Raw genomic sequence first — 27,143 nt, 5'->3', positions numbered from 1 at the left:
ACCCCTGGCGGACAACAGGAACGTGACAAGCTCCATGGTAGCCTACCTACATCACATTCAAAAACATACTCTTTAAAACAAGTTTTTTTTTGCTGCCTTGCTATGGATTAAGACCACACCCTCAAGCTATGTCCCTTTTGAGGACTTTTTCCTTCATTTCAATAATATGCTATACTTCAACCATGACATTTTCACAGCTGAGGAGGATGGATGAACTATACCATATGGTTTGTCATGAAGGAAACAAGTTTAAGAATCAAAGGACTAAGCATTCAGCCATGTTATATTCAGTTTGTAGGTTATCTTGAAGCACCTCTTGAATTAGTGCAAAGTGTAGGCAAAATTGATGGATGAAACTAATGGTTTGACACAAAACAAGAGGTTGACAATCTTAAATAATCTGGTTGTGCAAATTCTAAAATAAAAAATAAATAAAAACATTAAAAAAGACTTCACTTCGAACAAACATGACGATCGCAGAGACAGATGAGTCTTGGTAGTTGGTTTTGCTTTATTCCGTTACAGGCAGGGCAGTGAAAGGGAAGGATTAGAAACATTCTGATTCTGGGGTAGGGAGGGATTAGATACATTCTGATTCTGGGGTAGGGAGGGAAGGGAAAGATTAGAAACATTCTGATTCTGGGGAAGGAGGGGAGGGAAGCAAACCAAGTAAACATGGACAAGACAGAGTTGAATTATTCTGAATACTTTAAATACAGACCAATTTCCTAATCTATTAAATTCTGCCAATAGTTTGATCTGTTACAGTTCTGTCTAAATATATTCTTTTTTTCTATAAACTTTATATGTCAATATTGATATAGATTATAATATATCTCTTCCTCTTAATACAGTGATTTCCTAGATTATTATATTTGGAATTTCTTTTTTTAAGTAGAGATCTGCATAAATAATTACACAAAAACAGACAGTGCTGTGCATGTCTTTGTGAGGATGTACTATACAGTAGGGTTTTCTTTCAGTAATGCTTGGCTTGTGACTCCAGAAAGCAAAGCTATTGTACAAAAGTGACATCTTGTGATTACTGGAGCCGACACAATGAATACATTTGGTGTCCGTAAACTGGTAAGAACATGGCTGCTTCGTCTTCCCACAATCCAGTTCCTAACAGCGCAACTACCTGATACTGCTTTGTTGGTGTGTATAACTGAATATAATATAGCTCACTGTGAGGTGGCTTTAATTATAGAGCATTGTCGCCACCTTGACTTGATAAAAACAAATAAAAATATGGCCATGCATTGACACGTCTCATACTTTTCAATTGGAACCAAACAAAATAAAATCCACATTGATCGTTTTTTATTCCTGTGTAAATCGTACAAAAGAAAATCCCCATAACTCCCTGAAATAACACTTACAGAAGATAAATCCAACCTGTTGCAAAAAAGTAATATAAGTATAATATTCCATCTAACAGCAATAAAGATGATGACATTCATGATAATAAATAACGCAAACTGCGAACCAATCATTTAAATGATATGGAAGATCGTATGCCATAGAGCAGACCAATATGTATTCTCCGGTCAGACACCCAAGGTTGCTTGTGTTGAACCATTTTTAAAGGGAAGTAAATGCGTCAAGAGCTAGCACCTTGACAAGAAATAACACTCTCTACACAACCTCCACCACTACACAACATCTCCCAGGATGCTTCACTCACAGGTAAATGCCTGGTGAACCAGCCTCTTAGTAAATCCCTCATTCAGTTTGTGTTTCAGACAGGCAGTCATTTACCAATAGCGCCTTGACTTTGACCTTGACCTGATAGGTAGAACCGACTTGAGTGAGTTTACCTGCTTCTCTGATCACCAGTGGGACCCATCAAAACATACTTTAAAAAATACAACTGCATCAAAAAACAACAACAACAGTGTGGTAGTTAAGATGCTTGTCAGTTAGATGTTGAGAACTGGAGATACAGGATGGGTTTCCAGTCTCTGGAATTGGAGCCATGGCAGTGAGACAAGGTCAGGATATCCTTTTCTATGGGGCGGCTACATCACACGATGGGCACGAGAAAAAACAATAGACCGGTGAAGAGGCAGATAACGTGTGGTGTAAATCCTCCTCTCCTGTGGGCTCAGCTTGAATGCCGTCTACCTAACTTGAACAATATTCACATTCATACATAATATTACATCTCATAAATACATTTGGCAATACATTGCATTATTTTTTGGCAAAGGGGCAAATAAAGCATTTGGAGATGTGCGAGATGATCCAAATGTGAATTGTTAAGTGGCTTAGTAACACTTTCAAAAAGAACATCATGCACCACAAATGGCAAAACTGAAAGAATCAAAAGATCTGAATAACATCTTTCAATATCTCATCTATCAATATTTTAAGACACATGAATTTTCATCAATAAAGAACACTTCTTTTCGTCCCACAAGACGATTCCCGGTAAACCTGAGGCATATTTTCCATCATCCTCCCTTTGTTTGATCATCATTTTCTCTTGCGTTTCACATTCTTGATTAAAATAAAAGTAAGGCCTGGATGTAGAGCCAGGTTGCTAAGGGTCCAGAAAAGTACACGGTATATAAACTACAACAGTGTGCCTATTCTAACCTCTTCTACAGTGTCTGGTTGTTGATGTTGTTGTCATTGTTTAAATTGTTTAAATCCCTGCACAGTTGTCAATTCAATTGAGTTATGTCTTGTCATTGAATGAATATCATGCTTATGTAATGCTCACTTGATGGAGTGAGATAGCATTGAATTGGAATGGCAATGAAAAGCTACAATAATTCACCCAAAAAGCAGCACTGTTCTCTGGCATGCAGAATGTAATTTTGTTCTTTACAGTTGTTGCAAAAGTGTGAAAAATGCTCAACATAGCATTCATAAAAGACACCTGAAAAAAATGAAGAGTTTATAGATCAGTCAATATTGGTACTGTTGTTGTGTCTCTGATACATGACTTGTATGACAGACTGCATTCCATCGCATGCATTTTCTGTGATATGCTTTTTGAATATCGGATGGATGCTCTCATATAAAGTTAGGGCAGGAGTTTAGGCGGTTCCTCACACCATGGATGATACAGTATTCTCTTCAGGGTAGTGGCCGGGAGGAGATGTTCGTAGAGAGTGTGTGGCCCCCTCACCGGGGGACAGGTCATTGAGCTCCCCGGACGAAGAGAGGGGGAAGGAAGGGGACAGGGAGATGCCAGAGGAAGGGTCCGTGGATCCAGCAAAAGTGCGAGGGGGCTTGGGAACCAAGTTGGGCTCCACTATGGCCCTGGCCAGAAGCCGCTTATCGTCCATAGACTGTCCTTCACCCAGACCTTCCTCTTGCTCCAGGTAGGAGCCGCGGCCCGACTCGGACTCCCCGTCGGACAGCTCCAGTGGCGGGGAGCTGCTGCCGTCTAACCTGAACAAGGAGTCCAGATACTGGGCAAACTCCAGCACCGCCTGGCTCGGGTTACCATTGGACAGTTGCGTATCGGGGGTGGAGGAGGCCGCCGCCAGCCCCGCTTCCACACCCGACTGGCCATTCTCTGTGGCCCAGTCCTCCCCGTCTGAGGAGTCTGCGGGCCTGCAGCCAGCCGCAGGACTCGGCTGATGGGGAGGAGTGCTCCTCGGACTGTAGACGGCGGGCATCACGGCGCAGCCGTCCTCCTGGAGGCCGCCGCCGAACCCGGCATTGAGAGGAGGTGAAGGAGGAGAAGCCTGAGTCGCGCCCTGACCCCGCAGAGCTAGGCAGTGGTTCCCGCCGTAGTGCGCCGTGCCGGGGGAGAGGCGCATGCCGTACTCGGGGCTGGCTACGGAATCCAAGGAGGCGAAGTAGGGTCCCGACTCGCCCAGGTGCTCCGGAGTGCCCGGGCACAGGCAGTCGGCCCCCAGCAGCTCGGTGCGCGAGCTGAGGGAGGGGTTCTCCTCGGGGATGGGGGCATCCAGGGGGAAGGGGAGGCAAGCCAGCATGGGAGAGCCCCGCAGTGCGGCCGAGGAGCGCCGGGAGTCCAGGCTGTACACGGACTCGGCGTCCGACAGGCTCTCCATGACGGCCAGCGGGGCTTTGCCCCCCCGGAGCTCCACGGTGAGGCGCTCGCGGGCCCCCCGCAGCACAACGGGCGCCGGGGGGGGAGGGCACTCAGAAAAGCCCTCAAGGGAGAGCTCGGAGTGGGCACAGGAGCTAGAGGGGGAGAGAACAGGATGGAGGAAGGGTGGGAGATGGGGAACAGGGGAAGCCGAGGGATGAAGGGAGATTTAAAACACACAAGAAGTGGGAGTCAGGAGGGAAATGTGAAGCACTAGGAACCGGACATCAAGAGGAATTGCGAGGATATAATACCAACTTGTGAATACAACACAAAAAAGGTTGATAGCCCTAAAGGGACAACGTGAGGGAGAAAACAAGTTAAACAGAGGGAAAGAGGGGGTTCTGATGCTGATTACAGAGAACCGTCTAGAGGGGATAGCATTAACTATAATTATACTATACGGTCTAGATTTGGCAGGGCTGAACCAAGGTGGTCTGGAAGGGAATTGGATATGACGATACGTTACAGGAGTTCTATAGCGGGACAGCGTGCGTTCATCGTGCGTTGGCGTGCGTGCATGCAAGGAAAGTACATAGATAGAGAAAAGTTAATGTTCTGGTTAATTTGCTTACCGTGACAACTCTTTTAGGCTTTAAAAAGAATGAAACATCCAAATGTAAACAGATTGTGACAAATGAAAACCCAAGATAGAATCACATTCCTTCAAGTGAAAGGGAATATTGAGAGTGAGTATTTAAAAAAATAAATAAATAGACCAAGCCCTGAGCGATGCAAAATCGACATTTATACATAGGATTACGTCACATTGAGTGCTAAGCGGTGTTATCTTTGTGGGTTAAATGATAGAGTGCTGTGCGTCCGGACAGACCACGTAGCCTACTAACCGAACACTGCTGTTCCGCCGGTGCTGGCCGATCGGCGTGGGTTGGTGTGAAGTTGTCGAGGCACCCATGAAGATGGTCTCTGCGTTTAAGTCCACTTCCGTGGGGCTAACCATGATTTTGGCTGCAGACAGCAAAGCAGTCTTTCCTTTGTTGTAATTCTCCAGCACCTGTTCACACAAACACACGCACACACGGGGGGTAACCATCAGGGGCGATCAACTTGTCAACAATAGTGGTTTGAATATTAAACTTGCTGAGCATGATGCCTCCGAGTTATAGTTGTTTTTATTAGTCGATATAACCTAATGCTGAAGACCAGTTACGTGTGTAACTGGTACACTTCAATGACTTCAGTTCACTGCCTCTGGTCTCCCTTCAAAAGGGATCAACGGAACAATATTTGGTTAATCAAATAATGGAAGTGTTGCAAACAGATGTCATGCAATCAGAAGAATGTAGATGAATTAATTGGTACATTGTTTGTCATTCATATTTAGACTACTAACTAGGTGATGACCATGACACTCATTCGTTCACATCATACAGTTACTGTTAGGGTTGATGTTAATGCATGATGAATCACTACACACGGTGCTATTCAGCCGATAGCTGCTTTTCGTGATAAGTTTCAGTCAAGTTTATCGAAATGTGATGACATGATGGATGTGCTCATGGATTTAGTACGATGCAATCTCCAACTAAAATATATAGATATAGTATGTTCTGTTATGGTTATGATAGCCAGCACATAGACACAGAGTTAGATACATGTGGTTATTTTTAATGAATGGGAAACAAATGTAAACACAGAATGGGATGGGTAAACATGACGGACACGTAAACAGACAAAAAGTAAAATGCAACAATTGAACATGACATAATGGCACAATGGCAACATGCGTGTTATATTAATGGCATCATGTAAATTTATATATTTATATATATAAATATATATATTAACACCTATGGATAGCGATAGGCATAATAAAGTTAATATGGCTTTCAACAGGTATGCTTCTATTCCTAAGTAGAAGGTATACGCGGATGAGATGATAGTAACATTAGGTAACAAGGTCAGCAAACACATTAAAAACCTGTTGGCAGTGGGAGCAACATTAGATCCTACTGCCTCGGCCGTCAGTGACCGACAGCACCAAATACTTTGAAGATCTAATTCATCCCCATCCAAAATAAAAAAAGGAACATTAAAATGAAATGCATAAGACCACACGAATCAGCTCATAGAAAACGTACGGCTTTGCTTCTCAATAACATCCCAAGATAGAACCTAGCACATAAAATGATATCCATACATAACTTATTTCACAAATAAAATTCCCAACATGGCATTGTTTAGATCCAACAACTCAAATAAGGCTTGTGTGCATTATTGCTTGGCTAATGTCACAAACGCGAATTGAGCAAAGCTAAAGCCACGTGTGACCACTCTGCACCTGAGGATTAAGGCACAGCACGGAGGAATAATGACACTCTGTAACATCTCAGGGCAATAATGAGCTTTGAACAAGCAGGAAAATAGAATTAGGCAATGACAGAGTGATGTAAACCCCCCCAAGGGAAGCACGTCGAAATGGGTACAGGCTGTTGTTGTTTTTTTACACAAATGCAGACGGATTCCTGAGCCCATTGGGACAGTTGGTAAGAGCTGTTTTAGGGAGTGATAAATGAAATGCCTGTGCCGTCAAAAAGGCACATAGTGCATAATCAAATAGAGGATTCCACCTCTATACACCTGGGATACCTAGGTGTGTCCATCTGTGGCGTGTGTGAACGCTGCTGGCTTGGGGGCGTTCCTAAAGGAGTGTTTAATGGGCTGTTTGAGAGCGACAGGTCGTTGGACGAGTCTGTCTCGCTGACGGCAGAGCTGGTGCTACGGGTCGAAAGGGGAGAGACGGTGACGGTAAAAGGAGGAGCGTCAGACTCCGAGAGAGGGGGATCGCACGCCCCATTTTTTTCTGTTTGAGGGGCAGTGTTGTCGAGACGGAGGTCAGAGTTCAACTCTGGGAGCACGATGTGTGTGCTGCTCGGTTGTTTGACCTCCACTTCCAATGGTTCAGAGTCTGCCCCCTCAGACGGGGCAGGGCAATGCGTCTCCAGTACCTGTAGGAATATTGGATTCATCAAACAATAACCTTGGCACAATCACATGAACACACACACACCCTAATTAGAGTCATGTTGAACAGGAACATTTCATATGCGGGACAGACACACACGCAACCACACCCACACAGGCACACACACACACACTATTCTATGGAGGATGACACACCAGACTTTCAACATTGCAGCGTTCACACTTGAATAAGAATCACCTCTGTGCAACCTCAAGTGCAAATTCCGTCACATGCCAACACACACACACAACAAATCAATACAGCGCCTTATCTGGAGAGATGCTCTGCCAGTGACTCATATATTTGCAGGGAACCAAGAAAGCATAAAGAAGGCCAGCAGTACGGATCAGCCTCCATGCCTCACTACTGGAGCAGTTAGAAAAGAATGGGGGAAGGGTTAGGAGTTCAAACAAAACCTTATACCGTTTACCCATAAACAACCGATGCGGTCTCCAGAATGACCACCCCTCATACCAATTATCAGTGACAGAGGAGAAGGACCACAGAATTGTTTAAGACACACGTGTCTCCCTGTGAGCTTAATGGCCGTTTCTTTCCATTGTCTGCATAATAAATCAAATCTAAAATGTGACATAACAAGCTCTTACCCATCTTAAAATGCTCCAATGTATTATTGTTCTAGATAATTAAACCAAAAGTAAAACCACAGAACAAGTGAATGAGCAATGAGGTCACAGGTTTACAAGTGTGAGTTCACAGAAAAGGTGTATTGTTGCAGAGAACGGTCATGGAAGTTCAATGTTATCCCAAGTAGAATATGGCGTCAACAAAGAACGTAATTTGCTTTCCGAGGATAACCACCCCACACCGTACTGGGAAACATTATGATCAGAAGCAGACACGCTGACACAAAACAGAAAGATGTTACACCGAAGAGGATATTTCCTGTCCCACACGTGGCAACACACCTATCACCAACACTGAACGGCGTAGACAAAGCATCCAGCTTCTTCGGATCTAATGAAGAATGGTCTCCATGGTAAAGTGCGAGTTGGCGTCAGGAATGCATCGACTTGAATGAGTTGTTCTTCATAGCAAAACAGAGAGGTCGGTTCACCTTCTCGCGGTTTAAAGAAGGAACGAAAGGAGGTGGAGGAGGAGGAGGAGGAGGAGGAGGTCTGTCCTACCTTGTTTAGGCCCTCCATCACCATGTGAGGCATGTGTTCGTTAAGCATGGCCGGGGAGATGATGACCTCATCGAAGGCCTTGTTGTTCCCCCACAGGGCTGAGTAGGTGGGCTCCTCCTGGCCAAAGCTAGCGGGATAAGGAAGGAAGGAAGGAAATATGGTAGCATGAAATGGGTACGACATTTAATTATCACTGTTTATGTGTTAAACAGCACTTTTTATGTGTTCTCCAGTTATTTAATAGTGGCCCTGTAAACAAAAGGCCAACCATTGTAAACCATGGCCGCGTACTAGTGGATCCGGCTCAAAGTAGAATCTTCGCACTATAGTCCACACACAAACACACACCAAATCCCCCCCCCCCCCCCCCCCCCCCGCCAAGTCCTGTCCCACCTTCACCCGCGGTCTCACCAGGTTTCTGGAGGGTGGTTGTGCACCACGTGGATGATCCTGCCCGGGGGGTAGAGAGGCGTGGAGGCCGACAGGGCGATGCTGAGGTCACTGGGGTGGAGCCAGAGGCGGCTATTCGGGGGGGCAGCAGGTTGGACTTGGACCACATCCTCCTCGACAGGAAGCTCGGACTTAGGAATGCATTTGGTGCCGCCCGCGATTATCCTCCACTGAAAAGAGACACATAGACGGCATTGAAAGGGGGCATCTGGCTGAATGATTCATGTCCCGTGTCTCAGTGTGCTTCGTTTTTCATGAATACATGCACACACATATTTACATGGACATATTTATACACACACACACACACACACACGCAAAGTATCGTATTCACGAGCTGACCTAGAAAGACCTAGAAATGACGCAGTATTCTATTGCATAATAATACAGCATTCCATAAACCCGTGCACACCTCCAGGCATGCTGTAGTAAGCTTTATCTTGTGATTCACATGTGATTTAAAGTACAAGTACCACTGTATCTGGGCTGGATGGGGTACTTGGTTATGACAAGGAGCGCAATACATCCTCCACTAATCTGGGATCCAGTAGTCCAACTATGCTAGAGCTCAGGCAGAACTTCTTGGGAGAGACGGCACAGAGCCTAGAGTGGAACACAAAACCCAGGCGGGCTGACGCCTCGTTTTCTGTTTTGCTACAGAGGTATTCTACCGAAGGATAAGCAACATTCATACACAATGTCTACACAGGGTTGATTTGAAACATTTCAGAAACCCTTTATATAAGCTGGTGTTTTAGCTTGCCTTCCCACCTGAAAACCTTTAGTAGTGCGTGCGAATTTTGTGTTTGTGTGTCCATATCTCCAACGCCAGCGCGATTGGTTCAAAACAAATATGAAGAGGAATAAAATAAAAGGCCTGGCTCACCCAGTTTGGAGCTTGTCTGCAACTAGACTAGATAAATAATCTGTCTGATTGAAGTCTGATTTGTGCGAATAATCATACACTCAAATCCACACTGACCAGCTGAGCTATGTTGACATCTATCAAGCATGATGGACATAGAACCTGATATAATAACTGAAGTCACCTTAGGCTTGTTACTTTTCTGTAAGACTTCCAGCAGGTGGCGCCGGAACCCCTCCAGCTGTGAGAGGCCGATCCTTGAGGGAGAGAAAAGGTTATTGGGGCCTGGCTCATAAAACCCAAATGGGCTTGTTAATCTTGACATCACATCGAAAAGAACGCCTCCATTTTGGAAGCACAGGAGCATTGGAATGATCGTTATTCTGTTGCTCCTGTTTTTTGGTAATTTTTTTGTTAGTAATTATGGGTTCAATATTTGTCTTTATAGGACATTGTCATACTCTCAAAATGGTAGATTGGAATGGTAGAGGCTTACCTTGGGACCAGGTCTTTGCCCAGCACCACAGATGTCACAAAGTCTTTCGAGTACTCCATGGCATCCTCACTGTGGAACGGGATAAGAGAGTAACCTCAATAAGAGAGTAACCAATACAATATACCATTAATGAACATGATTTAATGCAGTAATAAGAATTAACTAACAGTTAATGCTTGACAAACAATCTAGTAATTAATACTAATGGTGTTCATTTTCACTCATGTTGTTAATTTTAACGAAGGTATCAATTCATACATTCAATAGGGTTAATCCTATCCATAACCCACTAACCCTATCATAGAAATAATGTGTATTACTGTATTAACTAATGTTATTTCATGGTTAATCAATGTACGCTTAATGTAAAGTTTTGACTTAGGATTTATAGGTATAGAAATGGATCATGTTTGATGTCAGGATAATGTCCTATCTGATTAATTACACTTTACAGAAGAACCAGGTCACTTATGGTGTTATCCCTTACGTTGTCCATGTTAACTAAGTTATCACTCATTATATGTATATTAATTCCGCTCTTCCAACTTGAATTGCAAAGCAGTGTTCAGCCCTATGTTAAATCTGAGGCTTTAACACAACCAGTGACATCATGTGTCCGAGGCTGTTGAAATGTCCTCCTTAGAGGTGTGAGGTGCGCAAGGTGAGGGTGAATTCAGGTGGTCTATTCAGGCCCAGAACTCGGCAGAACACCATGATAATAAACTAAAATAGACTTCAGTATGCTACACCCAACACAAAAGTTAACGCATTTTAGGAAATGGCACAAACAACAGATGGACTGTTTAGGACGGCAGCTTGCGAGCACAATATGCTCTTCAACAAAAGCCAAACCAAGGCTTCTGACTACTTCTGGTTCCTTTTTTAGAATGTCTTTGGTACACAAGAGTGTCATCATTTGCATCTGAGGGGAACTTGTTGTCCCTGAAGGCGTATTCGCTTCATGCATGAACTCCCCTGCCCTCTCAAGTGTCAATTTTCATATATTAAACTCACAAAAGATTGTGGTGAGAAAAAATTATCTAGGGACGGGTATTGTAAATTGGCAAAAACTACAAATACGATACTGCAATGCATCAGACACATTTGTCTGTATAGGTCCCTTTAAAAAAAAAAAAACAGATGCAAGTGTGCCTGGAATCTCTGGTTGGCCTCAAAGTAGTCTCGCAAAGCCAGACCAAACTACAGCAAGTAGAATGGTCTGGAGCCACGCTACCTCGAGCCGTCTATCCGTGGGGAAACTGGGCGGGCCTGTTTTTATTTCTTTAAACCAATCACAATCGTCTAGGGCGGGGCTAAGCCCGGGAAGCAGCAGCGGTGTCCATGCAAAATAGAACATCTTTCTTCCTCAGCAAATGCTGTAAGCAAATCTTCTGCAGTTCTTTGCAATTTGACGGAAAGAGCCAAACATGCCAACTTTACAGCGCCGTCAAAGTCCTCTTCAAAACTCGCCATACTGCCTAGTTTCCGAGTTTGAGGGGGAGCACAACACGGGAACGCCAGCAACCGGAAGGGGAGGAGTCGCGGCCAAATCCGACGCTAGGCAATAGACGCTGTCCACTTCCGTTCAGCCAGACTAGCCTCAAAGTAACCAAGTAACTACCTAAGTAACTTACTAACTAACTAACCAACCTGAGGAGGCCGCCAGGTGGAGAGTAGGAGTAGCACTGGAGGGAGGGGTACTGAGGCCGCAACAGGAAGGACAGGATAGCAGCGGTGCCCGCACCGAGAGAGTGTCCCACTATCACCAGACCATAGTGCATGGTGCCCTTACCCTGCACACGCACAAAGACATGCACACACACACACACGCACACACACACACACACACGCGAGAGAGAATGTCAGCAAATACAACCAAAGATGCTTCAGAAACAAATGGCCTCCTCTGGCTTTAACAGACAGTGTAATAGAAGGTCCAGAATAGAAGAACAGTCATTTACCAAGTCCCTCCCAAAGGCTTGTGACAGGATCATTTCCTGCTCCAGCTTCTTCTTAATGTATTCGGCTGAATAAACCATCCCCTGGGAGAAAGAAAATTAAAAAACGAGGTTTAGACTGAGACCAGAATGAAGAAAAAAATAAGAAATTAGTAAGAGTATTAGCAGTAGTCAAATTAATGTATTTTTTCAGATGAATTATTCTACGCTCAGGTAAAAACGACCATGGATCGGGGGAATAATATTTCTCATTTTAATTGCGATGGGATCAGACCGACTTAGAGGAGAACTGCAGGGCCCAGCTCTAATCTGACCTTGTGTCCCAGCCAGTTTCCTTGTTGCTCCTCCACAGGAAGACGTTCAGAGTCCCCAGTCAAGTCAGTCAGGGCGTCCTGAAACACACAGAATGGGCATGTCACTGACCAGGACTAATGGCTTATCTGGGCCATTTCAATGAGCCAAATTAAACAAAACAAATACTGTTTGCTGCTTTCGATAGTGCTTCTGTGTGTATTTTAGATGGCAAATGACTTACAACACTGTCAATATTATTTTGGCACTTTGAACTTTGCCTCAATGTCCGATTTTGGTGTTTAATATGTAAAAGGAATGTGATAATTGTACAGAAAAGTATAATCCATTATCATTATTTCAAGACTCTTATTAATGCACACTAAAATTTGTAACTAAACACACACACACACACACACACACACACACACACACACAAACCTCACCTTTGGGGTTAAGGTCCCTCGAATGCTGATCACAACCTTTTTGGTGCCATGATCCACTGCCACAAAAAATGGCGTCTCGTACACCTTCACAAACAATGCAGACAGAAATAGAGTTGAACTCAAATGATAATACTAAACAGTGAACAAGAAAATTTTAACAAACACAATGATTAAATTACATAATTAAGGCTTAGTGGAGAATCAAGAGTGGGCTGAGATAATACTATAGTCAAAAGATTTATGCCACTACAATATAAAGGCTATGTCATGTTTCTGGATTCAACCAATCTAAACAATATAAATAAAATGCCAAGAATTTTGGAATCAGCTAATTGAAAGTCATTCAGAACACTTTTGGGCAGGCTAATTAATCTGTTGACAACTAGCCTAAGCCTTAACGCTTCCATTTCACCAAGACTGATTCTGAATGACCTCTATCCATCCATCCAACAACTATACATCCACCATCAGCCAATCAACCGTGAGTCTAAATGACCTCTGTTTCACTGTCGGCCAATCGCCAGCATACTCACAGCATCATGGCAGGAAGTGTAGACAATGTGGACCTGCTTGAGTTCCCTATCCAGGAAGTGTCTGCGGATGGCCAGGACGTTACAACCACAACAGTTGTCCTCCTCACCAGTCACACTCTGGGACAGGCGGGAACCATTCACCACACATCTGGAGAACACACCGCATATGTAAGATGGAGACTGATAGTGGAGAAAACAATGAATGCATACATTGTTAATACAACCTTTATTCAAAGTAGAGATGTATAAAGGCATGTATACAAAGTAGGCGTCATGAGATTTCGATAAGCATTGATAGTGCCTGTAGCTGTGTGTCAGATCTGATGATGCAATATTCTGTGTGAATGCAGAAACCATGACAATATGCTTGTGTTTGTGCGCGTGCATGTCCTCACGGGCACGAACTGGCAAGACGGCACAGCCCACAAGCAGGCTTCCTCATAAGGTACATGGGCCAGCCATATGCAGCAAGGGCAAACAGCATGTAGTAGCACACCTCCTTGTACATGCCCATCTCCGTCTACGGGAAGGAATGGCAAACAAGCATACATGTTATGTATTTTCAACCAAACTATAAATGCTGCCAAAATGTAACATTTTGTTGCAATTATATACGGACACACATATAGTTGGTGAGAGGGTTGTCAATGTCATCTCCAAAATCATATCCAATAAGAACAGTTGCCGATTGTCAAATGCATCTATGCAAACATGCAAGGTCTTTACTTGCAATTGCAATATGTCAGTGGATTGTCATTTACAGTGCCCTGTTTGTTGAAGGACAAGTATGAATACTAGTATGACGTATATCCAGTAGAGTGTGGGAAGACGATACCGTACGGTGTCTAACTTTGGTAATATAAGCGTTCTGCTTTTAGCATTGTAAGCAGGCCATTAGTGTATACAGAACTCACCGAGTTTTTGAGGTCAAGGTATTTAGTGTTGCGAGTGACAGGCATTCCGGAAAGGAAGGCCAAAATGTCATTATTTGCCTGGGAAGAAACAAGAACCAAATAGAAAGTTATTTATATCCAAATGAATAGATAAAAAGGACAGTAATAGAACAAGCCACACACACAAACATGCACACACACAAATACCTGGTCCAGGATTGAGAATCTTTTGGACCTCTGTCTCTGCCTGAGCAAAACCAGACCAGCAATAATGTCACTAGGCACAATGTCCAGGTCTCGGAAAAACTCTGCAAACAGGCTGGCCACCTCAGAGTAGGCATCCTGTCACAAAGAGCAGCACACGTGTTCAGTACAGTACAGTATTATAAAGGGCTGAGGTTGAACAAGTTTGGTATTGTATCGGAAATATCACTAACCGAAGTCGACGGTGTGAATCAGAATCAAATGATTTGGGAAATCAATGGCGATTGACCCAAAATAATACAGTGCATTGAGTAGAGTATGCTACAATACGGTATAGTATAGTACAATACGGTATAGTATCATACAGTACAGTATGTTTAGTATAAAGAACAGCACAGTAAACTGTTTGAGTAGTGAATGAGGTGTGAGGGGGACTAGAATAGGGAAGAAAACTTAATGGGTAACTAAAACAGAACTGAACCGACTGAAACAAAGATAATAAATGCAACCACGGTTCTGCAAATTCTGGATGAAGGAATGAAATGGAACCCTTGCCGACTCCACGAAACGGTTGGCGGTGGTATTGAAACGAGTCAAGCTATAGGTTGGGACTCACCGACTGCGTGTCTTGGGCCCTGCTGCAGCACATGAAGAACTTGAGTCTCCTGCTCCAGCTGCTGGCCTGGCCCTCTTCCAGCCGATGTCTATGTGAGAGAGAGCAACACATAACACCGAGAGGCAAACTATGTGGTGCGGCTGAGGTCACAAATATATGCTGTGGCATGGGGTCCCGTCTGTCTGTCCCTGAATGTCTATGTGTAAATGTGTACGTGTATGTGTGTGTGTGTGTGTGTGTGCGTGCACGTGTGTATGCGTGCCCGAGTGTGTGTGTGTAACGTAGCGATGCAGAGAGGAGGACAGTTGGTACCTGAGTGTGTATGTGGTGAGGTTGCGTTGGCGCCGGCGGGTGGCTTTGAGCTTCACGAAGGTGCGCCCCGTGGGGTCAAAGGTGCACATAAGGGTGAAGCATACGCTGAAGATCACCATCCAGTTACATGCCACGATCCCTGCAGTCAGAGAGAGAGACAGAGAGAGAGAGAGAGAGAGAGAGAGAGAGAGAGAGAAAGAGAGGGAAAGAGAGCGAGAGAGAAAGAGGAAGAGAAAGTGAGGGAGAGAGAGAGGAAGGAGGAAAAAAGAGAAGAAAGAAAGGAATAAAGAAAGAAAAAAGAGTAAGAGCAAAATATTGAGAAAAGGGGAGTTAGTGACACAAGATAGGGCTATTTCTGATTTTTTTTTAAAACAAGCTACTGTGAACTCACCCAGGGCCACGTTCTTGGCGGTGACATCAGAGCATGGTTGGTAATATTGGACGAGCCAGGCAATGCCCACCACTGCATAGACCAGCTCTACTACCAGAATGGCTGAAAAGTACAGAGAAAACCCGCCCCGTTACATCCAAGATCTGTGGCCATGCGCCGTTAACAATAGGATTCTAGTTCTTGTCTGTGTCGCTCCAAGAATACGAGGGAATAAATGCTTTGGGCTTAATTGAAAAAGTAAAGGAGCTGAGAGGAAAGGATGGATATGCTTCCATCTTTTCATATCATGAAACTGTAAGGACGCTTGATATTGGCTGCATCCATAATATACTGTTAGCCGTTTGGCAGCTCCCAATATGTAGGATAAAGCAGCTGTTAATAATTTGAGGCACAAATAGTACCATTTATCACGCATTCGGCATCTGCAAGGGATTCATTTCTTACCAAGTTGCCGAATACAAATAATCTATTGTTCTCTCATACCTACCACTGATTATTCAACCATAAAACATTTATTGTGTCTCTAAGGAAGTTATGTGTGTCCGTGTGTAGGCGTGCGTGTGTGTTTGTGTGTGTGCGTGAAGGCCTTACGGCCAGCTCTTACCAAGGCGTATATAAAGGACGTACTGCACTGCTTCCCTGGGCTGCGTGTACAGGATGCTGCCGCGCATGCTCAGCCACATGATGGCACTCTCACAAATGAGGCAGCTGACCAGTATTCCCAGGTAGCCCCGCCCATGGTCCACCAGCGTCACCGTACAGGACTGTTCCGAGCCGTACGGCAGGCCGAATAGCACCACAGACAGCACCACCAGCCTGAGGAGAGCCACACACAGGCTTCAGGACACTAGGGATGATGTGTAATTACTGAAGTACAATAGAACAAACATCAAACTAACAAACATTCCATTGGATCTCGGAATGGGTTACAAATTTCAGTACTTAGTTAGGTTACCGACCAAATGATGTTGGAAAAGAGTAGTACTGAATTTTTGTAGTCGAAATGTGATTCCAATGTTAGAAGTGCTTTATCATAATGCCTCTGATGAACGGTTATTTTGAAGGCAGCGGAGTATTGACTGACTTGTTCAAGTCAGGCTTGCCAATTTAAATCATCTGAAACCAGAACCGAAACATGAACCGGAACCTACGCTCTGAGCGATACCAATCCCTGGTGCTCTCCGCTTTCTTTTGGGACCTTGACTGTGCAGCACCGTCACAGCAACATCAATTGCAAGCTCTGATTGTTCAGCTTGACTTGGGAGTCCGCTTTGGATATACACATGTGCTGAATTAAGGAATGTAAATGTAAATACATCAATATGAGGTTGATAAAGGGACAGGAAACTTGCAGTGAATGCTACTATATTGTTACATTTATGAATCATGTATGGATCATGTTCATTTATTTATTTTTATCTCTTTTCCATGTCAATATTACCCGGTTCTTCTAGCAGAAAGTATCAACACACTGAGGTTGAAGTTCTTCAAAAATGAAAACCGTGAGGGAAGCGATAACATATCAAGACTGGCATTGTTGTGTGGGTTTCTGTGTGAGTCAGAGGCACAAAATAATATAAGAAATGGGTGCAAAGTAAAAAATAAATAAAAAGCTCAAGCTCCGTATGAAAATATTTCCACCTCAGCCGAGCGTGTCGTGTCCCCAGTGTACCTGGCCTCATGCACTGCCGATGTGTGGATGGATAACAGCCCACAGAGCCATGCGGACCTGTCCAACTCACCAGATGCAGTGCAGCAGGAAGAGGAAGAGTGCGGGCAGCACCAGGTCATCGCTCCCGACTGACCAGCGCCGCCGAAACATCACCATGCCAGGCATCACTGCCCTGTGGGGAGGGAATCCACACATATGCATTGTAAACATGCATTTCATGTCAAGTCCTCCTATCGCTTGTATATCAAGTAACCTGTTAACTATTCCATAGGTATTTCAGCATCTTGCACTCTGCATTCTTCCCGTTACTACTTAATTTCTTTACAATTTATGTGTAGATCTATCAACACACACACACACACACACACACACACACACACACACACTAGGGCCCGACCGATATTGATTTTTGAGTGCCGATGCCGATTATTTTCAGAGAAAAATTACGATTACGATTTAATCGGCCGATAAAAAAAAAAAAAAAAGCATATAAAACATAGTTTTTGATACCTTAAATATACCTTAAACACTTTTGAGGAATATGTATATGTGAATTGAATGCAGAACCTTTGAGTTTTTTAGAATACATTTACAGTCAAAAATTAGTGTAATTTAAAATGTAAAATAAATAACTAACTCCCAATGTGCTGCGCTCGTGAGCAGTGACTAACACGTGCGTGCTGAGCAGTATGGTCTCACCGTTAGAGTCTACAGTATAACAAATTAACATGGCCTGGGACCTAAAGAAAAACAGGCACAACATGCTCAAACAACGCGTCTTGTGTACATTGGTGAGGTGAGCGCGCAGCTGCCTGAGCGAGCGTGCTTTCATGTTGTACGGTAAAATTCAATCTCCTCTTTTTTACTCCAGATAAAGTTGTTAGTTAGCTAGGCGAGTAGGAGCGCAATCTGCAGGATACTAAGCGCAATAACATTTCTAAAAATAAATAAATGGGTTGTAATCGGCGTCTTTTTGGCAGATGTCGATTATTTTCAAAAAGGCTATAATCGGCAGATTAAATCGGCAGGCCGATGAATCGGTCGGGCCCACACACACACACACACACACACACACACACACACACACACACACACACACACACACACACACACACACACACACACACACACACACACACACACACACACACACACACACACACACACACACACACACACACACACACAGTATCGAATCATCTCAGTACAACATGTGAGGATGAAATAAAAAAAACTGAAAAAACATGCCGATTCTGATGAACACTTTTCTATTTTCTAACAACATCTAAGGAAAATGCATGAACGTTTTAAAGATACGCAGCTAAATCCTCCCTATCAACACTATGATTGGGAATACACAAGCATAAGTATCTGCCAAAACACAAACACGGATTAGAGATGGCAAGCATTAGAATTAGAAGTATTGATTTGATACGGAGTGGAGACTGCACAACCAAATGCGAAGAAATGAGAAGAAAGACAACTTGGCTTTCATACCTAATGGCATCATGGCATTATGGCAAAGCAAAAGGATTGTTCCCTTCGCAATTAACTCGGTTTGAGAGAGAAGGGCACTGAGCCGGGCAGAGTGGCCTCAGGCCCCAGGTAAAATGAACAACCAGAGGGAGACAGCGAGGTCAAGGAATGAGGACAGCAGCTCAACTCTTAAAAGCCAGGCCCAGGAAATCTGAACTGTTGTACTGCAGAACCAACTGCAGTCCATACATAAATAATATATGTTTAAGTTATATTTGTTTAAGAGCTTGGAGGGTTAAGAGTTAACTCACATAAGACACTTTTGTCACATAAGACCATGCATGCTGTGTTCATCCGTCATCAGGTATGGCTTAAGGTTGCAGTTGGCCTACTTCCCGTTTGTGACCCCACAGTCAACTGATGACCAAGGCCAAAGATTGGCCTAAGGACACAAGTAGTGGAGAAAGTGAAGCATGTTAGCAGTTAGACCTCCAAGAATGGTCTACAGTCAATATTGTTCTCTATACAACTTTGCTGTTTGCTGGTGTAACTTTTCAAGTTCCAATTTTTGGCAAGGGGTGTTGACAATAAATGCAAATAAACCGACCTAACCGATCAAAAGCCGAGTTAAGAAAGCAGAAAGTGTTGCAACAGAAACAAGAAATAGGAAGCGAAAAGGAGTTGCCTAAGAATGTGGTAACAGGAGCTATAATGTGATTGAAATCAGCTGCCCTAGCAAGATGCATAAACAGAAATAATAAGTATTGAATGTCTCTCATATTCCCCTCCTCCTATCTTATTCAGAGCAAAATAATCCCTCTAATAACAAGAAGCAACCCGCATTACCTTTACCAACTCTGCATCTTACTGCTTTCTTCCACTTCTGGTTAGACGCCAACTGAATTTCTTGAACTCTGCCAAATTACAATATAGTTTAATCAAATCTAATCTAATGGATGCCGGTCGGAAATGCACCCAAATAAATTACTTTTATATCAGAGCCCTCCTTTAGAGGTGAACTCTTCTTTGAAAACAGCACTTTGTTTTGTCCCAAGTTGGTGATTAAATCCTGCAAAGCAGCTTCACACTCTCCTTTTCTGACAGCGCTTTATATGGGGAAGAGTATATAATTCATTAGTGTAGTCGTGGATCAGCACTTCCGAGTCTGAGCTCCATGGATAAAGTCTCCTGTGGGTACGGTGTGTGCGTGCGCGCGAGTGTGTGTGTTTAAGTCTAGATAGATCTAGACTATGATCTAGTGAGTTTGAGCACAAACATTCAGTAAATTTCACTGTTGCTTGGAACCAACAGCGGTATTGCAGCGAGAGTTTAGCTAGAATGATTGCAGTTTACTTTCATTCAAAGCTAGGGTAGGCTTTTTATTTTGTCACATGTTTTTGAAATTCTCTTTATATTTCGACAGCCCTCAATAAATCAATGGATGTCACAGGCCTGTATTAAGTCTGTCTTAGAAATATAATTTATTTTGCCCTGAAAAAAAATACCTATCTACCCTGTCGGCTACCTGCACGTGCCTAAATGTGCATGACCACAGTCTTCCGAAAGGCTAGGTAGACCTATTGCTGAAGCTATCCAGCTAGTCATGTGTTTTGACTGAAATTACTTTGTGTAGGGACGGAGGGAGTTTTTTTTGGGTTGGGTACCTTTAAAATCTAGCTTGCCCTGGCTTGTTTCTCAAAATTGCCAACCTAGCTTTAAATAAATAAATATTAAAAAATCACCTATACTCAGTTATTCATTTTCTCTGTGAAAACTAAATGCCCCTGGCTTTAGGAAATGCCTGTGACAAGTCACAGCATGTGTGTGAAATGCTTTTGTGTTTGAGTGTGCTACTCTGCACCAGGCCATGTGATGTAACAACAATGATGTAACAACAATGACAGCGCTGGCTTTCCATCTTTGTGCCATCCCCACTACGTGGACCCATTGAAATGGGCAGGGTATGGCTCAGGGAGCGAGTGGTATGCAGTCCAACATGGCTTCATGCCTGTGACGCATTTACACATTGACCTCCCAAACCTAAAGACAGTTACATTCACGTGCCTTTCCTCCTTCGGGGAACAAGTGATCAAACCGGCTGCATATTTATGAAATTCCAGCAGACACACTGATGTACCAAATACATTTGGTACATTTAAAATAAAAAGGCCAAGACAGACCCTTTATCGAAGAACAGTACAAAACAATATATTGAAAACATTGCTTTTGGGACTGGTTATAGACTGTGGATGGTTTCTTGTAATCTATAGCAATGACTGTTATCAGCCTACTGCATTAGGCAGTCTAACCCAACTTCTATTCCTCTCCCATGAGTAACGTTTAATGATCAGCCAAGCTGTGTTGCCTGCATTTAGCATGAATGCAGTTGGTAGCATATTGAAGCACTATTATCTTTTCTAAATAACATTTAAATCATGTTGCAGTAGCTGATCACTCGAATTCTAGGAGCAAACGGTTGGCAAGTGGGTTACTATTTCTCTATTTTGCAGCATCACACTTGACCTTACTACTACACTTCAACCCGGGGAGGATTAGTGCAAACAAAAATACTTTGTCATGCAGATCGAACACAAAGCAACACAGCGAAAAACAAACAGGATAAGAGTGTAGCGCTGATTCAGCATGGCGTGTGATCAGTTAACCTTTTGCAATCAAATGATTAAGTTCTCGGTCTGTGTTTGATTGTAATAGGTAACTAGTATTATTAACAATAAACTGAAAAAGAAGACTATTCAATTATGTTTCAGAGGAGATACCCATAAATTAGTTGTTTGAAGAGCACTTCCATCAAGACCAGAATGCAAACGTGTGTGACCAGACCACAGCACAACAGCTTAATAAAAGATTCTGGACAATGGGTTGGCCACTTTGGTTACTGGTACTAATGATGCCATTTACAGAAGCTAGAATGTTTGGATGTATAATTTATAAAGTAAAACATATATTTTAGTTTGTTGTGTACTTTTGTACAAATATAAAAAGATGGCTTCTAATGCTATTTCCAGTGCTTCCAGTGCCATTTCCAAAGCTACTACCATGAGTATTATACAGTGACGTGCCGATAAATGTGACGTCACATGACACAGCTTGGGAACACAAGAAGCTTTCAGACAATATACCACGATGCGAGGATGTAGCAGCATTATAAAGGTGGGAGGATTGCCAAAACGTGTCGGTTGTAAATCAATCTTAATTGAACAATTGTAAGGAGTCTTGAGGCCTCTCACTGCTTGGGTTACCACAAATCGTTTTAAATAATGAAACGATTTGCTCTCTTTCCTAAGATGTCAGTATATAAAAGCTTGAAAGCAGCTGGCCATTAACTTATGGCACGTTGGTCCTGCAAATCATCTCATATTTAAATATTGCTTTGCATATGTCGAGCCTTCCAAAATCTTCTTAATACCAATTGTCCTTTTTTTTCTGAGAAGTACAGCCCTGTTGTCTTGAAATTACCTTCACCCAAACTGAATTAGTCGAAAGACACAGCAGCACTTATACTGTAAATATTAAATAAATAAATAAATATTTTATTTATTTATCTTTTTCCACAATGCCTTGTTTTTTTAAAAAAATTGTATGATGACTATATGCTCTGTAAGGTGACCTTGGGTGTTTTGAAAGGCGCCTCTAAATTAAATGTATTATTATTATTATTATTATTATACATAGCCATCAATTTGGTTGCAAATTATCTGAAATTTGGCAATCGAAGCCATTCACTATCTCAAACTGCTTGCGCCCCCCTCACCCGAAGGGTGGTAAGTTACCAATAGTTTCCCTGTTCAAAACATTTTTTCCCCTGTTTTGAACAGGGAAAAAACATTATGGTGTATAGATTTTAAGATCGACTAAGGCAACTGACTGAGCTCATAATACGGTCTCATAACATTTCCTTCTAACTTCTATCTGTATTAACGATCTATTAAAGACAAGACGCATTAAGTTGTTATTTGGTATGAAAATATAAGTTTACATTTTTACACGATTTATCAATTAAATTAAGTTAGCCTAGAATATAATTGGTGCAAATTCCCCATCAACAAAGTTGCAAGAGGCCAGAGTGACGTCTTAAATCTTCGTGTTTTGTTTGAGAAGAAGCCTAAACAAACCTAGGTCACCAAATATTTGCATTTCTGAGGCTCTTAGCAGCTCACGGCATAATCAGTACCAGGCTCCATCTGAGATGCCTTTCAAAATACCTGTTTGCTGCGTGGAATTCTACACTAAATTCTTGTCTAAACTGTAAGCATAGGGTAGATAGATGCTGAAATGCTGTGAGGCTGGGGCGCTGCAAGCAGGTTGCTGTATGCAACACATATCGTAAGTGGTCATAAAAGATCTGGAATGGCATTCAAATGGACAGAGCGCGGGAGGAGGGGCCACATTAGCTGCGAAGTGAGGCTAGCTAACAGTGGGTTGGTGGTGAAATGCATGGGCAGTATGGCTATGCTCCCCCCGGTCAGTGCAGAGCCGGGCAGGCAAGGCGTGGTCTCCCGTCTCCCCCTTTGCTCTTCCCAGGGTCAGTGTTCTTCTTACAGCTCAGAAGGAGCCTCTCTATGGTGCTCGCCTTGTCCTTGCTCGCTTTGCAAAGCTTCATAGCCACCATTTATCCTCTTGTATCTCTGTAGTTTCCTCATTATTCCTTTACACTAGACGCTCTTTGTTTTTCAAAGCGAAAGGACGTACGTAGATATATCATACATTCCCCCCCCCCCCCCCCCGCCCTGACCCATCATGTGACTATACCGTCTCCTCCTTCTCCTCATCTCCTTCTCCCTCCCACCCGTCCTTGACTCCTTCTCTCAGCACCCACACTCATGCACTAGTCCTATTTCAGAAGGTATTTATGAGCATCAAACCAACAGCAAGCATCTGCACCGAGGTCAACACTGGGGACCAGGAATACATCTTCCAGCCCCTCTCTCTCTCTCTCTCTCCCCACCATTCTCTCTCCATCTAGTCTTATCTAGCTAATCCAGCTTCAGGTTTTTGGCTTCATCGTCATTCTTTTTTTAGACAGAAAGCCATGTGCCACTCACTCCCACTATCCCTCTGCCTGCATCTCCATCTTTTTTTCCCACTGCCGCCCACTCAATTCCTTTCACTTCTTTGCGTTCAATCCTTTTTATTCTGTCAATTGATGTGATAGTGTTTATGCGTGCGTGTGCGTGTATGTGTGTTTGCGTGTGTCAATACCTAGATTAATAAAGATGGAGCATTTGAGGATTAACACATGGGCTTTACCTTTGCACCAGCCTATGTGTACAAGATTGTTGGAATGGAAATAGGCGTTGACATTTTATCTTGACAGATTAATCTTTTGAACGAACCTGCTTTTGAAATGTTGCATGTAGTATTGTAGCTATACATGGAAGTAGTGTAATATTGAAGTAATAAAGATCCTGTTAAATACATCTGAGAAATCGAAGAGAGCGCATCTAAACCATTTTTCACTCTATGGTCATATCGGTAAAATTTTTGGATATTTTAACATCGAGACAAAACCAGTTTATAACTAATAAAACATGGAAATAGCAGGACTGTCTATGCCCACTCTTAGCCTCCTGTTTTAACTTGCACTTGAATTAACATTCAACATATTTCAGCCCAACCAACTCAACCCCAGGAATTGATCAAATCCAACAATGCCCTGATAGTCTTTAGGACTCTTAAGACTTTATGTATTTGTTAAAAATATCATGGATGTTGGCATCATACCCATAATGCCAGCGGATTGCCTCTATTCTGCCGTACCCCAGCAGTCTCAGTTATAACACCGAAGTGTATTCAATCTGGTATTGGCCCCGGCAGCCAGTAAGATTAGCAGCACGTTAGCTGCTACAGAAGGAGTCAAGACAAGACAAACCCACACAAAGGAGAGACATGCAACATCTCTGTGGGGGCTAGAACCTACAAGAACAAATCTGAAGCAGGAGGAAACTCACAGCTGTTCAGGGTTCTTTATTGGTGGCTCCGGCTCATTGTTTTTTCTTTGATATTTGTAATTTCAATTTAGACATTCAAGGTAAAAGTTATTCATTTGAAATACATTTTACAACCTTGTCCAGGTCTGCCAGTGGGAACGAGGATTATTAGTCAGTCACAAACAATTGCGCCATAGTTACGTTTATATACGTTTATCATGCAAGGGTCTTTTCTCCAAATTCAATTGCAACTACTGGAACCACAAGTTAATAGATGGTGACAAGCACTCCAGTGCCATGCTGGAATTTAAACAAAACAACTAGGCGTTAGTTTCTTCAAGGAGGAGCTAAGGCTGTGTGGAAGTTACATGTTACACAATATCTGTCACTAAACATATCTGTTACATTAATGCTGTAGTACAGAGTACAAATCCTGCTAAGTACTTACTATAGACGCTCCCACAGAGGCCCCATTTGTGTTTGAGATTAAATATGCTTTACGATATGCAATGCGTGATTAAAAGAAGAAATGGAAAGTAGACACTAAGGTTTTACAATACATGCTAGTCATCTGTACACTGTTCTGTGGTCAAGGCCAGCAACTCTACAAAGAAGCATTTATAACGATCAGGTAGAACAGCAGGTAGGCCAGTAACAATTCAAAAAGGGGGAAAAACAAAAAAACATTTCTAAACAAAATCGTTAACCTATTCGTCAGTGACACTGAGGGTATGTATGGGTGTGACGTTAACTGATGCTGGACCAGTGCTTCCAAAAGAGGACACACACAACAACCCTTAATTTAGTATAAGGAAATAGAACAGCACACAAAAATATAGATTAAGGCAGCTACCAAAAAGCATTGTATTTTATCTTTTTTTTTTACCGGATCAACTGCTTGGGTATAGTGATGATTTTGATTTTGTAGGCCTATACAGAGTTGGAAAAAATAAACATTTCCCACTACAACGAAGACATAATACCTCATGATCTAACGTTATCGCTGATATTTTTCATCCATCTACTCACCTGTGTTTTGAAGATGCCTTGTCAAAACCCAAAAGACCGGTTCCGTCCGCTGTCCCATATCCCTCAAAGGAAAACTGCTCGATCCAAGACACCAGCGGTTTATGATCAGAATCTCAATGTCCTTCCGATGAAATAAATTACTACAAAGGCGTAATTGCAGCAGACAACCCAGGATCTAAATCTATATATTGACGGATATTTAGAATTGGAAGGTCCCACAGGTAGTCTATCTGACCAATGGGCTCCGCACATACCGTCCAACAGTGTCCACCAAAGATCTATGTCAACGCGCGTTGTTCCCTTCACAGGCTGGGTTTGTTGCAACACGTCGTCGGCTGTAGCAGTTCATTGACTAGGTGGCTTTTCCCGTTCATGTCGGCGTTTATCACAATCTGTAGCCTATATTCAACGCACCCGGTGAGATTGGGAACTGGGCTACCCGTAGAATTCACCGGAGAGCCCTCCGTTCACCATCACGTTAGCCAGTCTTTCATAGCCTGGCAGCGGCGGCATCAGATCCCAGAAAATGGGCCCACCCCCCAGAACATTATTTCTCCCGGAAAAGGTACGTCGTTGCGATTCCCTTTTCCAATTACGCCTCCCTTCGTGACATGCCTTTTGGTTTCTGCGCGTTTTACGTAGAGAACTTACGTCATCTTTGACCTTACAACCATTCCTTGTGTATGGACAAAATCAGATCTGCGTAATTTGCGTACACCTTACAAGGCAACATGTAGGGCACAAACTGGTGGAATTGGTTGGGATCCTGCGGAGAAAGTGCGCCACTGGTGGTTTGAGAATATCAAGATATCGCGCTGCGCTACTGGATGGACGATAGGAAATGTGCTACAAGAGCGGGGGGGGGGGTCTCCAACATAATCAATCGTTCAGATTCAATATTTCAAAGGAACTTTCTATTAAACCTCCCTAAAAGGTAATCTAGATGTTATTTGCACCATAGCTAGATCACAGATAGGCGCACGCATTCAAACACATAAACAGACACACACGCACAGCCACAAAAAAAATACATGTTGTGTATATGATGCTTATAGTTGTACTGGTATTTATAGTATATAATATGCCCTTAAACATTTAGAGCCATCACAAAATCTAATCGGTCAAGCCACTGATGAAATTCCCGAATCGAATCCACATAACGTAAGTGACCCCCCTGTTGTGGAACAAGGGATGGTACGGTCCAATCTTTCCTCTCTCCTCACTGTTTTCACTCGGTCCTCCATCTCTTTGCCTTCTCTTCCTTGCCTGGTCTTGAGGACATTCTCAGTTAACGAAGATAAAATTGTAAGCATATTTTGATTTATTTGAGCAAATCCTTCTAATTCAAACCATTTGA

The 27,143-nt window shown here is 43.0% G+C and overlaps 1 protein-coding gene across 3 annotated transcripts; it reads right to left on the bottom strand.

Moving 5' to 3' along the window:
* Nucleotides 1-487: 487 nt before the first annotated feature.
* dagla (diacylglycerol lipase, alpha) lies at nucleotides 488-26,181 on the bottom strand. 3 transcript variants are annotated; one of them, XM_060071649.1, is made up of 22 exons: nucleotides 26,041-26,181; nucleotides 25,787-25,860; nucleotides 17,404-17,505; nucleotides 16,266-16,477; nucleotides 15,662-15,763; nucleotides 15,271-15,409; nucleotides 14,959-15,046; nucleotides 14,346-14,480; nucleotides 14,160-14,237; nucleotides 13,641-13,765; nucleotides 13,246-13,393; nucleotides 12,713-12,796; nucleotides 12,290-12,367; nucleotides 11,979-12,059; nucleotides 11,668-11,810; nucleotides 10,018-10,086; nucleotides 9,706-9,778; nucleotides 8,618-8,826; nucleotides 8,207-8,333; nucleotides 4,921-5,087; nucleotides 4,648-4,665; nucleotides 488-4,167 (listed from the first exon to the last, which is right to left on the bottom strand). In XM_060071649.1, exons 3-22 carry the CDS (start codon nucleotides 17,496-17,498, stop codon nucleotides 3,060-3,062), a joined length of 3,279 nt encoding a protein of 1,092 aa, XP_059927632.1. In that variant the 5' UTR covers nucleotides 17,499-17,505; nucleotides 25,787-25,860; nucleotides 26,041-26,181; the 3' UTR covers nucleotides 488-3,059. The 3 variants fall into 3 exon arrangements, with proteins under 3 accessions (XP_059927632.1, XP_059927633.1, XP_059927634.1); XM_060071650.1 differs by lacking the exon at nucleotides 25,787-25,860 and having other exon boundaries at nucleotides 26,041-26,177; XM_060071651.1 differs by lacking the exons at nucleotides 4,648-4,665; nucleotides 26,041-26,181 and having other exon boundaries at nucleotides 25,787-25,928.
* Nucleotides 26,182-27,143: the final 962 nt, after the last annotated feature.

This window comes from Gadus macrocephalus, chromosome 14, assembly GCF_031168955.1.
Source record: "Gadus macrocephalus chromosome 14, ASM3116895v1".
Classification (NCBI taxonomy): domain Eukaryota; kingdom Metazoa; phylum Chordata; class Actinopteri; order Gadiformes; family Gadidae; genus Gadus; species Gadus macrocephalus.
Note: the sequence above shows the minus strand (reverse complement) of the source record. Positions and strands in the feature narration are given on the sequence as shown.